This window comes from Lathamus discolor, chromosome 5 (genome assembly GCF_037157495.1).
Source record: "Lathamus discolor isolate bLatDis1 chromosome 5, bLatDis1.hap1, whole genome shotgun sequence".
NCBI classification, from domain to species: Eukaryota; Metazoa; Chordata; class Aves; order Psittaciformes; family Psittacidae; genus Lathamus; species Lathamus discolor.
Genome location: NC_088888.1, coordinates 76,579,623 through 76,597,979, shown reverse-complemented (window position 1 = coordinate 76,597,979; position 18,357 = coordinate 76,579,623). Strand labels below are relative to the sequence as shown.

Sequence of the window (18,357 nt, the reverse complement as noted above, 5' to 3'; positions counted from 1 at the left end):
ACACTGAGTCACTGATGGATAGAAAGGTTTGTAACAACATATATATTAATGTGTGAATAAGCCCATGTGATTTGTGTACGAAAGACTGCATAAATCATTGCCACAGATGTAGTGAAGGGCCCAAAATTGAACACAGCATTTGAGGCTTCACCAATGCAAGTACAGAGGGATGATCACAAACCTAGCCCTACAGGCCACAGCAGTTCTGGTATTAAAAAAACAACTAACTTGATGCTTGACCTGCAGTATCACCTGTGTAAAGCACATAATATGTTATTTGAGCATTTGAGATCAGTGTTAAGGATTCTGAAATTCATCCGCTCACTAGAATTCCGAAGACAAATCTTGCAACCCCTGTTTCTCCTATTGTGAAGGTGCCAGTTACAGTTCAGAGGTCAGGTAGAGTCCGAATCCTTCAGCGCAAAGCAATTCATTTCTTCTTTAAGACAAAACTATGGGCTTTGCCCAGTGTTGTACCAGAATAATTTTTGGGGTCTATGGGAGTAAATGAGACCCTAAATTTTGGTATTAGGTGTACCGGGTTGAAAACAAATTCAGTCGACATATTCGTAAGTCCTACTTGTACAAATCAAAATGAAAGAATTCAACTTTTTCTTAGATTTACTTGAAATACTGTGTGCTGGGTATTTTAAAAATCAGGTCACCTTAGGCAGTGCATTTTAGTACTTTACTGTAACAACACAGCCCTATAGCTTGTAAGTGGGACACTAGAAATACATGGCATATAACGTTTTTTTAAAGTTTTAATCTAGCCCTGATATACAGATGCCTACAGAGAAGATTTCTTGTCGCTACTTTACTGACCCTTGGAGGAATCCCGACCAGTCACTGCCAGAATCACTACTTGAAGGACATGCCATGCTACATTACCTTGAATTCACTAAACAACTCCCCATTTCATATCAGATTTGACAAGCCCTGTAAAATAGTAAAGCCCTTTAAACATATGTTTGAAAGTACTGCATGGTGTCCACTAGAGAAGCAAAGCTTGTTCTGGTATCATAACTGGAAATAGAATACCATTTTAGAATCAATTATTATGCACAACTTTGGGATGACTATAACATGCTCTCACAGGTTTTCATTACTGATACATTACCGATTTTGAGCACCATCTCTATTTTACCATTATTATATTCTGGGATATTACAGTTACTACTACGGTCTGAGATAACAGCATACCAACAGACCTATGTAGCATCCCAAATAAATCTAAAGGCTTTTTGAACTCAAGATACTGATCATAAAAGCATCCATCCAAAAAAGGAAGATGTGGTAACAGATACATGAAACAGAGCAAAGAAGCAAGCAGCTCTAGATAGTACTCCAAACCTTTTGACACAGAATGCCTCTCAGGAAGCAACTACTGCCAGGAAGCAGCCTACCTTTTCCTCAGTCAGCCAGTGAGGAGATTTTTTTTTTCTTTCTCTCCATAGACTCATTAAGTAGCTAACAGGTTACATGCCTGTTTTGAACTTACAAGAGAATAAAGGCAAAGATTCCAGGAGATGCTTACTACTCCTGTATCTGAAAAGAGCAATCAATTCATATAACGGATCAAAGAAAACGGAGCCAAAAGACACATGAGGGAGATAGCTCTAATTGTGGAAAATAAACCTATTCTTTGAGAGACAGATTCCTATTTTACTTTGAAATCTCTCCAATACAAAAGGAAATCTACTAATAGCATTTAAAACAGCTAAATTGTGTAAAAAGACAATTTAAAATACAGTGACTGTGGTAGGTATGCAGCAAGCTTTGTTCCCACTGAGACAACACCAGGTAAGCTCTAGAGAGGAGACTGACTCACAATTCTTCTAACGGTCCATTAGAGAAGCAACCTGCAATGAAAGTCTAGTCCTTGAACAGGGGAAGGGGAGAACTGTCCAACATTTACCTCAAATTAAAAGCATGTGCGTATGTATTTATTAAATTTACATAGCTTGCAACTTTTAGTTATATCTTTATGTTTTCACCTTGTACCAACTGTAATTGTGAAGAAAAAAGCATGAATATGGCTAGCACCTCATTACAGTCATTGTTGCAAACCTAGTTCATTGAACAGATGATAAACCACTTTTCCATCTGATACAGCGATACTAACCCGAACATTTACATTGTGTGTAATCAGAATTAAAAGTTATTTTAACTCCATTATGCATCCTTCCACCATAAGAAGTCTCAGCAGCATCTATCACTCCCTCCAGCTCCTAGACACATAACTTATCTATAATTTAAGAGGATGACAATCCTTTCTTTATCTATTTTGCTCTACTCCAAAGTCATTCTAGCCCTTTTCCCCTGGAAGAGCTAAAATTTCTCTATGTTTTTGACAAAGAAAAAAATACCATTCATAATGGTTTTCAATAATCTTTTCCTGACTAAGTTTCAGAGCTTGTGCTCAACCTTCTTTTTTATGCTTCACTTTGACACCACCTGCAAATACCACATCACACAAAGGCAAGAACTAAATGGGATGCACTCTTCTGACTCACTGTAGCAAAATTTCAAAGAACTGTTAAACTGCAACCACTGCATTTCCCTGCCCCCTTTGAATTTCTAGATTACTACCAAATGTAGTACAAATAGCTGAGTGCTAGTCTTTTTAATGAACAGAACCTAGGCCATATTTAAGAAAATGCTTCTATGAGACTATTAAAAGTAAAAACACTCCAAAGAAAAAGAAGTGATATTTGACTTGAACATACCATGCATTCCCTAGCTTTGCAACTTTTGTAGGTGGGGGTGGTGCAGTTACTAATGTAGTAGGCTCTGTGCTGCTAGTTACTGATCCGTTATCTTTTGCTGCCAGTGCAATCATTTTCCTTTGCTTCTGAGAAAGCTTGATTCCATGAGAAGCCATTCTGCTGTGAATTGATATTGAAAAGAGAGATGTAAGATCAGCGTCCTTTGAGATGACTCACCTTAAATCTTGCAAATTAAACTGAGAAAGGCTTCCTTTATGGATGAAAATACTTGTCTTGACTGTCAAAAGGGGAGCATATGGGAGGTGAGGGATTGGATGGCTGGGGACCAAAAGAAGGATCTATGTATATCACAAATAACAGAAATAAAAGCATCATAAAACTATTTTTCATATAGATGTCTATAGATGAAAATACGCAGAGTAGGAATCAAGTCTCCAAAAGAGAAGGACTACCACCAGATGAAGACTATTTTCTAATTTTGTGATTTTTGAGACTGTCAGATTAGCTCCCTTAAACCAAAAATATTCATGCATTAAAAAAAAATTATACAACATAAAGGCATTTTTTCTATTTGTAATAATATTTTTTCTAAGCTATTTGGATTCTTCAGTCTTGGCTGTTTTGTTCACAGCTTCTGAATCTACCTAGCCAGCAACCTTTTACGAGGCTGCAGTAGTGCTGTCCTAGCTCTCCTCTACAAGAATGCCACACTTCAAACTTCATGAAAGTCATCTCCAGCTCTTTTCCAGATGTCGCCAGTTAAGAAACACTAGGTTTAAACCACTGCTTCCTAAAAAAGTACATTTGTCTCCCTGTGTCTTTGGGATGCTTCTCTGAGCAAAAAAGGAAGAACTGTCAATATCAACACATGGATGCTGGGGTGGTCAGAGAATGTGAGACAATAAACAAGCTTCAGGATGGACTACTTGTGGACCCAAGTAACTTCCAAAGTGCTATAGACAAGAATTAATTAGCAACAAGAAAGGTTATCAGAGCAGGTCAACTATTTAAGATACTAGCTTACCAGCTCGCTCTTTAATATTTTAACAGCTAAGATATGCATTTACCAAGATTAAAATAAAATAAAGGGATAAATTTTGTATGCTCACAGAAAAACACCATAATGAACTGAAGTAAACAAAGCTGTTTAAAAACAAATATGACAGCTTTTCTCCTGCTTTTTTTAAACTCTAAACTGCCTGAACCACTAACTAAATTCATAGTAGCCTGGTCTATCACACTCGTCTTTTATAGATTTTGGTTTTTTACCAACCCCGAATTTGCCTTTGGCATGGTTCCACATTTCTGCATACTTTCTTCAATTTCCATGATAGTTCTTAGATCCATAGCAGGAGGGCTGGCAGGGCTAAATGAAAAATAAAGAAGTTACCTTACAAGGCACTAATTTTTACTTACATTCCACAGTTCCAGCCTTCACTGAAATCCTCTAAATCATACATAAGATTGGTAACCGGATGTATAATTCATTTCTGTTTCCTCAATTATGGCAAACCTCAAATAGAATGTTTCTGACAAAACTTTTATAAATATAAACATATTTAAGAGCACACCATAAAAATACTTTCAAGACTCATTATGCTATGAAACAAAAAGATGTCAACTATGATTACTTAAAAAAAAAATTGGATACCTAAATCCAGGGTACTTATTCAGTAGTCAACTGCTCATGCTAAGTATTAGAGAGGCATTGCTTGCAACTCTTTCGCGAAGGCTGAATAAGATCTTTCTCTGAAGAATAGGATTAAATAATTTCACATGGCAAACAGAATACTCTTTGCAAAGTCAGAGCTCTGTACAAACAGCAGGAACATTCTCAGACTTTAGCATCAGTTTCTTTTTTCATAAATTACCTTATTTTAAAACTCCACAGAAATGAACACTAATTAAAACCAGACATTTCCAGGCTTTACATAAAACTATATATTAAAACCTGTGTACTTAAAGGCATTTGTAAACTAAGCTGTGTTATAATTAGATTTAAGGACAGGCTTTGAAATAAAATATAGGCAGCACTGCCTCTGTCTCTCCCTACATAAACCCAACTGACATAGACTAACTAGTAAATTAACCACCAGGAGGACACACCAAACCCTGTTGTCACTCCTCCTCCACAGTAGTTTAAGCAAATACACTACAGTAATAATGCTTTAAACATTCTACACAAGAGTGCTGCCTGCTTTTTCCCAACATCACACCACCAATACCAGAAAAAGTGAAGAAAGAGTACAAGGGAAATCCATAAAGCACAGTGAGATCACAATAAAGTCCTATGGCTTTATTTGTTCCCCTTCCATGCAGTCCTTCAGAAAACATCTGAAAAGAACTCTTAAGATAGCAGATGAAGGTAGAGCAAGCAGAGCTGGCTGTGGGATGTTATTACCCTCTCTGCATAGACTAGGCTTGCACAAATACAAAGCGAGACAAAACAGGTTCCTAACAGATCCTGGCTCCTAAACAGTATTACTTCAGAGCTGCAACATTTGATATCTGCATCTGTATCACCTGTATTAACCAAGCTCATCAGCCACAAAACAGCAGAGCCTAATAAAACTGTGGGAAATTATTACTATATGATTTCCTAACGCCTTAAACTCTTTCTCTGTTCAAACTTTATTGACAACTGTAGGAGACCAGGCAAGACAGAACTTTAGTCTGTCACAGTACTGCTCATTTTAATATGCAGACACTGCTACAAATAAAAATAAAGTTTTATTACTGTATCAGTTAAACCTGTGGCATTGATTCTCACAAGTCTAAAGGCATGCCTTAAAAACGTCAAAGTACAATGGTGTTTCTAATGGCTTCAAGCATGGTCTGATTCTAAAAAAACCCTGCCAACTATTTTACAAAATGTTAACTAAGCAGACCTAAAAAAAGACAATAGATGTCTAGACTGGCAGCACTTCAAATAAGTTCGTATATATATGTTGCTTTTCACAAATAATAATTAAAAAATTATGTACCAGTCCAATAAAACTACCAAAATCTTTAATTTATGTGTCAAGTAATGTATGCTCCTTTTGAACAGCAGATATTTTTAGCCTGAAGATTATTACTATTCACTACCAAGCGCAGAACACTAAGTTAGGTAGGCAATGCAACTATTACTTCACCTGAAACTAGTTGCTACCCAATTGGCAGAGCTTCCAGAGTTGTTTTTGACACTGGGAATGGACTGTGGAAGAGACTGTGTCAATGCTGATGATCCCTTGTATGACTTCATATCCCTATTAGATTGAGAAGGTTTCATACCATGATTGCATGCTTTGTCCTTCATCTAAAAAAAGACAGAAAAATGTTGAAGAAATGTTCTCACGTGTAAGTGAAAAGATTTTAAAGGATACCTCAAAAATAGCAACAATGTAGTGAATCCCTGATGAGTCTGCTTTACACTTCACCCTGAATTACTTAAGTCTAAATACGTATCTTGACAGTGGAAAATTCACTCAAGAGATGTTCACTTCTAAAGTTTTAAGATTTAACATAGGCACAATTCTCTCAAACTTATTTCTCTTTGCCAGTTATGGCTGTTATCCTCAATGTTAATTCTGTCCAACTACAGCAGATGAAGAACAGCATGATTTTCCTGGAGTTTTTTTAATTTGGTTTTGGGTTTAGTATTTTTTGCATTCTGAACATTAGATTTGCTTTGCGTGCTAAATGAAATACACAAAACTTTACATAATTGCTCTTTAAGTTTGAAATTTTCTGAATGCTGCAGCATATAAAAGTTACTATAGTACCATGTGAATAAATTACCCCTAGATGATTTCATGAGGAATACTCAGTTTTATGTGCTTTATCAGACAAAAAATAACTAAAATTTTTTACATCATTTTAAGGACAACAGCTTCACACGAGCACTCCGAAACACAAACTCTGTTTTTGATGGACTATATAAACACAAACAAATAAGTTGCTAGGAACAAGTAAATCCAACCTCAGGCCTCTCTGGATGAAATCCTTTTGTGAAGTCCGGGGACTGCAAGTCTCTGGGGCTACCCACTCCTGCGTAACTGCCTTCAGAGTCAGATGTTAAGAGTTCTGGAAGTGATTCTACAGAGTTAGTTTTATCCAGTTTTACTGAGCCTAAGAAATAAAAAGAGGAAGTAGAACTATGAAATCATGAGACCCAGACTAAACAATACTTAAAGAGAAAAAAAATAAAGAAAATGGAAAGTTATTCACTCCATATGATCAATACAAAATAACCAGTTTACTAGGTCCACTATAGTAAACTGTAATAAGTATAAACAAGACCATCAAATAATTTTTTCAGAGTAAGATTACTCCTGATTTTGTTTCTATGTCTCACAATATGCAGTTTTAGGAAGTAAGACTGACACTTTTCTGTTGAAAATTAGGTCTTCTACCATCTTTTCAATAAACAGTGACTAATTTATTTTTTTTATTCCAGAAAAAAAAAAAAAAGGAAACAAAACAACCCATATTAGCAGAAATGTTCCATACATTAAAAACACATGGGAAAGTGTCCATTAAACTTATTTAATAAAAGTCATGTTTTCACAGAATCTGAATTTTGGGCACAACCTTAATATGACAAACATCATTTTGAACAAAACTTATTCTTAAGAATTCAATATTAAATTCAAATATAGTGCTCCTTAGAACAGAAATAATCATTGCAAGATTTCCTTACTGAAGTATAGAAATTGTACTGCATTGCACATTAAACTCTATGTTCTGGTTTTATACCTGAAAGGAACCTCTTTCCCACTGACCTGTGGAGGCTGGACTCTGAATAATATCTGATAAATTATATCCTCCAGAACTATTGGACCGTTTTCGTGGCTTCTTCTTTGCTTTACTTTTTGCTTTTTTGAAAAGGGCTTCCCTATTAAAAAAAAAACCAAACCAACAAACCAACAAAAAACCCAAGATGGATTAAAGCCAAAGAAATTAAGCCTCAAAACTATCAGTGTCAAGTTTTTCAATAAGCAGCATCAGTTATACTTCAAGTATTGATACGTGGTCCCACCAGCCACCGCTAGCTGTTTCTGCTCTGCTTATGCACTGGCACAACTATTCAGTTAATGCCTGGGGGGTGGGGAATATTTCAAGAAGATAAGAAAAAATTCTTTCCAATCTAGATCTAGTCTCTGGTCTAGTACACTACACAAAGATTTCTGCTGAGACCGTAAAAGACACAGCAGCTGCACAGGCTAGCACTGCCACCTAGGTCAGATTAAACCTGCTACACATCACAGCAACCAACATAAACCAAACTACGTCTACGTCACTTTTTTCTCTCTTCATTTCTCCTAAATCAGTGAAGTAAAATAAAACTCCACAGTTGGCCTCATTTCCCACCCTCCCCAACACCATTACCACCAAGATTACTACTACTACTACAACTATAAAGCAGGTATGTGGTCATGTTACAAAAATGTCACATGTTCCTATATATGATGTTAGAAAGAATGGAATCAAATAAAAGACATTTTTCATTTTAACATAACTTCTAGAAATTTAGAATTACATGAATCAAGAGTAACTTTCAAGAAGCTTACTTGAGAAGATTTTTGTGAAATATTTTTTGTGAAGTACATACTTATATTCATTCCTGAATCAATACTGTAACCTTACAATGCTTGGGGTTAGGATTTTTTAGTATTTCAATTCTTAACAAAAAGAGAGCCAGGAATCACGCAAAGGGGGATAAATAACATACATAGCTCTCCTACTTAAAAAGGTGATGAAAAATAGGTACTTACTGAGAATTTTGTTCTATATTCATTTCTTCCCTTAAAAAGACAAAGTTTTCTCCATCTTCAGGTTCAAAAGAACTTATGTCAGGTCCATCTGGATATGGAGTAATAACTCTCCTGACCATAGCTGGAATCTGTAGTTGTAAAGGCTGTTACATTAAGTTTCTCTTGAGTTTTATGTTAGCAAATATATGATCTCTTATAAAAGGACCAACCCGATTGTCATTTAAATACTTGTACAGATCAAGTCAATTATTTAACCAGCTTAAAAAATTAAGTTACATCTTTAAGCAAAACAGAACTATTTTAAGTGACACTCAGACTGCACATGTTTCGGCTGCCTGAAACCCCTGACAAAAAAAAACAACAAACCAAAAGATCCAAGGTTTTGAAAACATTAATCTTTTGCTGAATCTTTTGTTCTTTTTAAAGAACACTGGATTATAATGTGCCTTGGCTTTCCCTTCATTGAAGTTCAACTTCCGTATTATTTTTCTTAACTGCTGTTAAGATCTGTATGATCACCCTGAACCCTACACTGAAGAAGGACAATTTCCTTTCTTCTCCTACGTAACCGATGTTGCATGAAACAACATAAGCAAAACCTGTTAAAGAGCAATTGTTAATTATAGAACATTAATACATTTAATGTGCATAATTAATTAACTTGAAGGACAATACTGTTGCAGCAGCGGCAAGCGAATAATGAAATATGAGCTTCATGAGTGATAACAGCAGCAGCTAACCTTAGCTTTTGAGTCAGATGTTCCACATTCAGCCTGTCACCTACAGATCCTGAACATTTGTATTTATTACTCCTCTATTCTCATTTTAAACCTAACCAGCTTATGCTCAGGTTGTACAACTTACAGTTTTCCTGTAATAATCTGAAAGATCCTTTACAACTTCATCACTTAAGACATCCAGAGTCCTAAAAAAAAAAAAAAAAAAAGAAGAAAAAACAGACAGATACATATACTCTCACCAGCTTTTTTTTTTTTTTTTCTTAAATCAAATAAGCATTTTAGATGAATCTCACCTAAAGGCATTGTTACCTATTCATGGTGGTCACAGAGTCAGAAGGAAGAAAGTGAACACAAATATAGTCAATGCTCTTGTTGTAAGGGAGGGTTAAACACACAGCCTTTCCAGATAGCCTACCTTTACTTACAGCTACAGCTAACATAGACCTGTACAGTCGAGTTACCATGAACTAGATATTACCTATTTCTGCATACTTTCAAGTCCTCCTGACATGTATCTAATACTCAAAATCTATGCAAATTCTTCTATAAAACTCAGCCACAAGATTCCTTGATACTTATACCAAACTGTAACACTACAGCAACAAATGTTACTCAACAGAACTGTCTTGCCCACATGAACAGATCTCCTTGTACAAAACTGTCACAACTAAATTCTATGTGTTTCAGATTAAAAGTCTTGCTACCCCGTAATGCAGTAATGACATTTTCAGATTTTCCACTAAAATCATAGAATAGTTATGGTTGGAAAGGCCCTTAAGATCATCTAGTTCCAACTCCCCTGCCACGAGCAGGGACACCTCGCACTAAACCATGTCACCCAAGACTCTCTCCAGCCTGGCCTTGAACACTGCCATGGACGGTGCATTTATCACTCATTTGGTCAACCTGTTCCAGCGCCTCACCACCCTCACAGTAAAGAACTTCTTCCTTGTATCTAACCTAAACTTCCCCTGTTTAAGTTTGAACCCATCACCCCTTGTCCTATCACTACAGTGATAGGCTACCTTCAGGTACTGGAAGGCATATAATCCTAATTGTAGTACGAATGTCTGCATGTCCTTTCCAGGCTTAGGATGAAAGAAACCTGAATAATAAGACATTACTAGATTTTTATTCTTCTCTCCAAAAAATCAAAGGTTAAATGTTTATAAAGTTGTGAAGAGGAAAATTGCTAATAGGAATTAATTTCTCTACCTATGACACAAGCAGAGCAGTTCTGTGACACAGCAATGAAGTGCTGGCATTCTGAACTGGTTCAGATCTCTAAGAGCTTCTATAGCTAAAAGGAAGCACGACAAAAAGGCTAGGAGTGGAAGAGCAGACCAATAACAGAGATGGGGTTTGGGGGTTTTTTTCTTCGCTTGGGTTTTTTGGTTTGCTATTTTTTATTTTAGGGTGGGGTTTTTTTAAATCTTTTCTAAAAAAATAAGTTAAATTGGTGCTGATAAGGCTTGCTCTGAGCAGATGTTATGTAATCTGGAAGCAACTTGAAGCCCTGTCCTAAAGCATCAAGAGAAAGAAAACCAGAGCACACCTTCAACTGATTAATACCCTAGCTGAATCGTTGTGCAAAGCAAGGGTAAATAATTTGTTCAGCCTTCACCACATACTGCTACAGCAAAGAAACTACCAGAAGGTAGGCCCATCCTCTTTGGGAAATACAGCAGCTGTAATAAACCTACTTAAATTAGATTCAATTCGCATAGTAATTTGCCAATTTAAGTATCTTCAAAAACAATAAAAAAAAAAAACAAACCCAAAACTGAACAAGATTAATGCTTAATGTCAAAGCCCACTGAATTCAAGAGAGGTTTATCCCTTTAATTCAGGCTCTCCATGCCAGATTGTAACACAGGGTTTTGTACTATAGAACTGGTACAGTATGTATAGATATTTAACTAGTTTCTCCTTGTTTGTCAAAAATTAGTCTCCCTTTGAACTACCAGCATTCAGTTGCATTTTAAGATTTACTTGCTCCTATGAATTCTTCCAACCCTTTTCCCTTTTTGGCATGTTTGAATTCAGCAGCTAGAACATGAACGCATTTGCATTCCTCCTTACCTCGATTCAAGCAAAGCTGCCATATTAAGTACTATGAACTGCAAGCACGACAGTTTTAACTGTTCAGCATTGTACATTGCTGAGAACTCCAACAGCTCAGCAGCATTCTTTAAAGTAACTGCAAAGAGGAAACACAACAAACTAAACTGGATAACGTGCTACAACATCATGAAGCAGTTTTTAAGCCTTATTGCACAGCGTTATTGAACATATTACTGAAACATATACTTCATTTCCAGAAAAAATGCTAATGCTCTAACAGCCATAAACCACAGCAAGCTCCATGTAACTTTGTAGCAGTTTGAATTCAATGTCTGTTTCACTGAAATAGAAAGGCACTACCTACAAATGTATCAGTTTCAATGTATTGAAACTCAGCAGTCCAAAACAAAGGGGAAAAAGAAAGTTAAAATCAAGTTTCATGTACAGCATAAACAGTTCTTCAAGCTCCAAATGTTCCTTTAGCAGGGAGAAAGGAAAAAAAAAAAAGGGAGGTAAAAGGGGTAGGGGGGCAGGGAGAGAAAAAAAAACAAAAATAAAAATGGATGTAACTAAGAAATGCCAGCAAAAATTGTATGCTGACTTCTCGTATCAAGCTGGACAGCAACACTTAGTGTTTTCTATAAGGGGCAGAACTTCATAGTCATACAGAAACAGCTCTGCGTCAAACAAACAACAAGAGAATTAGTAGAATTAAATACAAGAACAGAAATAGAAACAGAACTTACTTTATCATGTTTTAAAGAAGTTTGAATTCAGTGAATAAAGGTTTTATAAAACCTTTGGTTTATTTATTTTAGTGGTTTGGGGCTGTTGTTTTTTATTGGGTTTTTTTTGGTTGGTTGGTTGGTTTGGTTTTTTTTTTTACTTTTTATTTAAGAGCATGAGATGAAGACAACAATGCATAAGGAAAAATCTGCTAACCTAAAACATCACCCAGACTAAAGAAGCAACTGTTAATAGCTATGCAACGAATAACAAAAGGTAATTAGAGCAAGGGAATAATAAACAAATAATGCTGTACTGAAGAACTCACGTTTTTCTGCAATGGCTACTTCGCAGATTTCTTTGAGTCTGGATATAAGAAGCTGGTCTGCCACCACAAGAACATTACAAATGAATTCCACATTTTGAGAATCTGGAAAACAAAGCATCACATAAATGCTGTGGCCAAGTCAAAAGCGACTATAACATGCACAGCTTCAATGAGATTTTACCGAGTGACAGACGTAATGGTTTTTCAAATTCTGATGGGATTTTCACATATAGCTTTGAAGAACACACAGTTGTTTTTTTGAAGCAAGAGGAGGGAAAAGGAAAACTGCAGTACAACAAACTAAAGAAGAGGTACAAAAAGGCCTGGGGTACAGACATCACCTCAGAATTTAAAGCAAGAATCACAAAAAAAAAATTATTTTCTACATAAAACTGCAAACATATTGAGTTTCTATTTTTAAAACATAAGAATTGCAGGAGCTACAGTTGAGCTGAAAATATATGAATGGCACCTTTTATTGCAAGAGCTTCATCTGTATACAGGTAATCTACAATTATCTGTAGTATGTCAGAATGGATTGGCATTTCCAGAGCTGAACAACAGGAAGCCTAAAAGGCAAAAGGGTTAAAAAAAAAAAAGAGTAAAAGAAGCTGACTACTTGGAATAAAATACAAAATTAAGAAAACAACTATATTTAGCAACTGACTCAGACTGAGGGTCACATTTTCAATGCTAAACAATTTTTAAGCATTTGCACAAAGTCAAGTTCTTTAATTAAGAATTGATTGCAGTGAAGCAATTAAAATTTGCTCAAACCTGAATAAATATCCATGAAATACTTCAGTGTTTCATCAGTCTGAGCTTCTTCTCTAACAATCCTCCTTGATTATATTACTTTACCCACAATTGCCTAAAAGTAGATCTGCAGGAATCCCCTATGAAAGTACTGAACTGCTTTCCTTTCAAGGTGAAAGATCTAGTGAAACCACAAATTCCCATACAATAATAAAATGAAACTGGCCATTACTGTCAATGCCTCAGAAAACAAGGTCCTCTGCAAACTCCCCATTTGGACGATTCAACCATTAAGGCAAAGCTTTTGCATGAACAAACATTGGCCATTAAACCATGTAATTCTCAGCATTCAAGTTTATGCAACATCACTGCTTAACAAGCTCGTTTTGTTTCAGGTGGCACTGAAGCAAACTTCATACCACAAAATTTCTTCTGCTTTAGAATGTGTTACTGGCACTGATATATTTCCCATCTGAAGTTTAAAAACCTTACAGATGCTTAGATTTTTCTATACAACATCTAGAAGACTTGATTTGCAAGATATTTACTTGTGAATTCAGTGATTTAGATTTACTTACAAAATAACAGATAACTTACAAACTAAATATAACTGATACACAAATCTGTGATTTAATGGACCGTCAACACTTTAAAAATAGAGTAATACATCAATCACTTGTCTCACATGTTTCAGATATATTTCCTCAGGGATGACTGAGGAAAAGGCAGCACAATAACTTAGAGGACAGCTGAAGTTCTGTTATAAAGCAGAAGAGAATTTCCAGTACTTTGCCGGGTTCTTAGATTTACGTATAGCCAAAAAGCTATGAAAGTCGAGAAGACTCTTGCACACTGTTTCAGCTTTCAGACTCCAAAAAATGCCTCTCTGTTTACACCTTTCCTCTCTTTACACAAGCATTATTAATTGCATTCAGACACTTAAACAGAGGCATTTAGTGAAATTACGATATCCAGGAACAATCAGAGCACTGACACACAGCTAGCAAATAGCAACCAACACAAAGATCTACACCTTTGTAACAGCAGCTGTTGACTAAGTGGAACAGTCACAGATCATGGCTTAGGGTTGGAAAGGACCCTAAGATCATCTAGTTCCTACCCCCCTGCCATGGACAGGGACACCTCACACTAAACCACGTCACCCAAGGGTCTGTCCAGCCTGGCTGTGAACACCACCAGCAATGGAGCAGTCACAACTTCATTGGGCAACCCATTCCAGTGCCTCACCACCCTCACAGTAAAGAACTTCTTCCTTGTATCTAATCTAATCTAATCATAATCTAATCTAATCCCCCATTTAAGTTTTAACCCATTACCCCTTGTCCTACCACTACAGTCCTGGTTGCATAAAAAGGAATGTGACCAGCAGGTCGAAGGAGGTGATCCTGCCCCTCTACTCTGCTCTTGTGAGGCCTCACCTGGAGTATTGTGTGCAGTTCTGGTGTCCTCAACATAAAAAGGACATGGAACTGCTGGAACAAGTCCAGAGGAGGGCCATGAGGATGATCAGGGGACTGGAGCACCTCCCGTATGAAGACAGGCTGAGGAAGTTGAGGCTGTTCAGCCTGGAGAAGAAAAGGCTGTGTGGAAACCTCATAGCAGCCTTCCAGTATCTGAAGGGGGCCTATAGGGATGCTGGGGAGGGACTCTTCATCAGGGACTGTAGTGACAGGACAAGGGGTAATGGGTTCAAACTTAAACAGGGGAAGTTTAGATTGGATATAAAGAGGAAATTCTTTCCTGTTAGGGTGGTGAGGCACTGGAATGGGTTGCCCAGGGAGGTTGTGAATGCTCCATCCCTGGCAGTGTTCACGGCCAGGTTGGATGAAGCCTTGGGTGAGACGGTTTAGTGTGAGGTGTCCCTGCCCATGGCAGGGGGATTGGAACTAGATGATCTTGAGGTCCTTTTCAACCCTAACTGTTCTATGATTCTATATCCTTTATGCCACTGACAGTAAAAAACAACTAGAGATTCAACACATGGACTCTTGATTCTGCTGTATCTTTTGCTCAGTACATACGAAAAGCTACTCCATACTGCATACTATTTAAGCTGCAAGAACTTTTACACAAAGAAAATGAAAATTCATCCAATGCAGTATCCCATAAATCCAGCAGCTTTTATAAATTCACAAACTAGCTCACAATAAATCTCTAAAACAAAAGTAATAGTTTAATTTTTTTTTTGATAGGTACTATTAATTACTCTCATTTAATACACAATCTCAGCAGCACAAATATAGAGTAACCAAAAATGAGGGGGGTTTGTTTAGGGTTTTTTTCTTGCAAACAGGATCCATGAATCCAGCTTTTCAATTTCCACAACATTTAGGATGCATTATACTAGGAAAAACTGAAAAGCTGTCACTTATTTGATGCAACAAAACATATGACCACAACTGTTTACTGGCAAGCTTACCTCAATCCATGAGCTGCTTAACATGCTGTGAAAATAATCTGAAAAGAAAGGCATTTCAGTTCAAGATGCAATAAAATTTCAGCTAAAAAAAGACAGTATGACTTATATTTTATATGTGTATATATGTATATATAAAAATACACAGACATACCAAGTCTTGCACAAAGTACACACTTATGACATGGGAATTCCTTTCCATCTAAAGATTTCAGGGTCACATCGCAGAGGTACGAACTAGAAGATATTTAACAGAACTGTGACTATTCGGAAGAGCTACAAGTTGTAAACTCTACAAATAAATGCTTACTTTAGCAAGTTATAATTTATCCTTTAAAAGAAAACACACCTGAAGTTTAACAATATCATATAAAATGAACCTAAAAGTACAGGCATGATGGTTTAAAAAGAGAATTTTTTTGTCTAAAGTTAAGGTCTCACAATTCCATCTGAAATATTTCCTTCAGAACACAGTCAATTACTGTTCTAAAACTGCTATGATCAAATAATTTTAGTCAATCTTAAATGGTCTATGTTATGTTAGTTCTTTTACATTAGTAGCTACTACAAGCTTTGACAATGCACTTTAAGCATGAAGTAATCTAAATTCTGTGACAAAGCTACTTCTATGCAATGTAGCTTTTACTATGTAAGCAGACTATTCAAGCCTTTGGGTATAAATAACCCAATCACACCAATGGAATTAAAAACCAAAAATAATCTATAAAAGTGCAAAGAATTTTTCTATTTAAAGATATTCTACAGATCTTCACTAGATAAAATATTATACATTTGCTTATTTCCAATCCATGTAATCTTATTGTCACAGCAAGCATATTTGCGGATTATCAACAATATTTCTCCTAGTATTAGTATTCTATGACACAGTTAATCCACAGAATACATTAATGATCAGCAAAAAGCAGCAAAAAATACCATACATAATTTAGCCCAGATTACTAGTTCAAAAATCAGTCTATAAGCATCTACAGAGAATTTCCAAACTCAAGTTATTGTGAAAAAAACAAGTGTATACTAGAAATTAAAATGCAGTTGATGATCTGATATAGGCTACATTTAACAGATAAACAGATGACTTAAGAGAAAGACAGTTCAATGTAAAAAGTTTACCATTTCTTCTGATTTAACTTCAATTTATTCCCATTCTTCTTGTTGACAACATTAATTTTTCCATTTTCTAACCTGACTCCATCCAACCTGCAAACCATTAACATTAGTATTAAGTAAACCAACTAAAAACCAGTTCAAACCATTAAGAACAACAGTTTCACAAAGTAACAGTTCTTTGGTGGGCTCATGTTATTAATATAAAAAAGGATCAAATTGTTCATCACAGAAAACTAGGAAGGGCCAGTTGCTACTTAGAAGTCTCCACTGCGGATGTAAAATACAACAGCTACCTTATTTATTATCTTAAATGAAAGCTATAGGGCTATAGTTAAGGCCAAAGTCCAACACCACAGGGTCAAAACATCTAGGAGTTAATATACACTGCTACCAATCAGTTATCTGAGCAAAGACAGTTATTTAAAAGAGATGTATGTTTCAGCACAGGGCTCTTGAACACCCTAATTCATCAAGGAGGCTTTTGAGTGGGATGGTAATGACACAGTATAAACCCTGCTCAGCAACAACTAAATCAACATTATTGTCATCCTAAACAAAACACTATAACAGTTACTAGGAAGAAAATTAACTCTGTCTGAGACAAAACCAGGGCAGATACACAAGGCAGATGTTTTAAATACAAATGTCCAAGATGTTCTAGGACAGAATAAAAGCTAACAGCACATTTCCATCACATAGAAGCCTAATAAAAAATGATGCTTCAAGTACATAATCACGCTACGATAGTCTGCTTCTGACGTCATTTTTACCAAAGAGCATCAGAACAAACATCCTGCTTTAAAGAGATGACACAGCGCGTGCTGCAAACTTTTATACTTACAAAGTAAAAAAAAAAAACCCAAAAAACTAAAGTTAGATCAGCTTACATGAAGACACTCTGTGAAGGGCTTGCCAGATAAAAATACGTTACCTCTCACGTACCTTCCACTTAAATTACTGAGTCCAAACTTCTTTGCAGAACTTTGCAACATTTTTATGAGGTTAGCTTCTTCACCAACAGCTTTGCATTTTTTGGATTTGGTCTTCTGTTTTTCATTTATAACTTGCACTTGATTATTTCTATAAATCTCAAATGTAGACTTTCCATTAATATTTTCATTAAAACTCATTTTGCTCAGGTTAGAAATTAAGGTATCTTGGTATTCTTCTGATTTTCCTTTGTGCAGGACTTTTGGTTTATAACCATGAGTCAGAAGATCACACGTATCAGTGTATATGAACTGCAGAAGGTACGCAAACAGATCTGGATGAACTTTCTCTATTACATAAAGATCACAGCCAACAGCATCTTCATCTTTACGGTAGATGTCTGTAGTGTCTAGCTGGTTGTCACTGGAAACAAACAGCTTCCTGAAGAAGTCAGAGCGTACAGACAAGATGTATTTGTGTACGGGGTAAGTTCTTGTGCCAATTTGAAAAGTCACATCATGGATGCTGTCCATTTCATCCGTTTCATCTAACAATTTGCCGAAATCCTCTCCAAAACTTGATAATGACACACTTGGAATTTCATAGAGACTAGAACAAAATGAAAACCATCAAAAAAACTTCTTTTTACAAGCTCCATAAAATTTTACATAGCATGTTTAATGAAAAGGCTGAGGTAATTTCCTTTGGGTTTTTTTCTTACATTGCTGGACTACTGAACATTTCTTGTCCTGTTCTTTACAAA

The 18,357-nt window shown here is 36.1% G+C and overlaps 1 protein-coding gene across 6 annotated transcripts in view; it reads right to left on the bottom strand.

Moving 5' to 3' along the window:
- Positions 1–18,357, bottom strand: part of IBTK (inhibitor of Bruton tyrosine kinase) — a 61,279-nt gene that overhangs the window by 16,316 nt on the left and 26,606 nt on the right. For 2 of the 6 annotated variants that reach the window (XM_065681367.1, XM_065681368.1), the window contains exons 12-25: positions 17,607–18,203; positions 16,668–16,754; positions 15,691–15,773; positions 15,540–15,577; positions 12,816–12,912; positions 12,344–12,445; positions 11,308–11,425; positions 9,350–9,410; positions 8,486–8,628; positions 7,493–7,605; positions 6,691–6,839; positions 5,864–6,027; positions 4,003–4,095; positions 2,730–2,888 (exon numbers count right to left, since the gene is read on the bottom strand). In XM_065681367.1, the coding sequence (XP_065537439.1) occupies positions 2,730–2,888; positions 4,003–4,095; positions 5,864–6,027; positions 6,691–6,839; positions 7,493–7,605; positions 8,486–8,628; positions 9,350–9,410; positions 11,308–11,425; positions 12,344–12,445; positions 12,816–12,912; positions 15,540–15,577; positions 15,691–15,773; positions 16,668–16,754; positions 17,607–18,203 (2,004 nt within the window). Of the gene's footprint in view, positions 1–2,729; positions 2,889–4,002; positions 4,096–5,863; positions 6,028–6,690; positions 6,840–7,492; positions 7,606–8,485; positions 8,629–9,349; positions 9,411–11,307; positions 11,426–12,343; positions 12,446–12,815; positions 12,913–15,539; positions 15,578–15,690; positions 15,774–16,667; positions 16,755–17,606; positions 18,204–18,357 lie in introns of those variants that run through there. The other 4 variants (XM_065681370.1, XM_065681371.1, XM_065681369.1 and 1 more) reach the window with 3 other exon arrangements.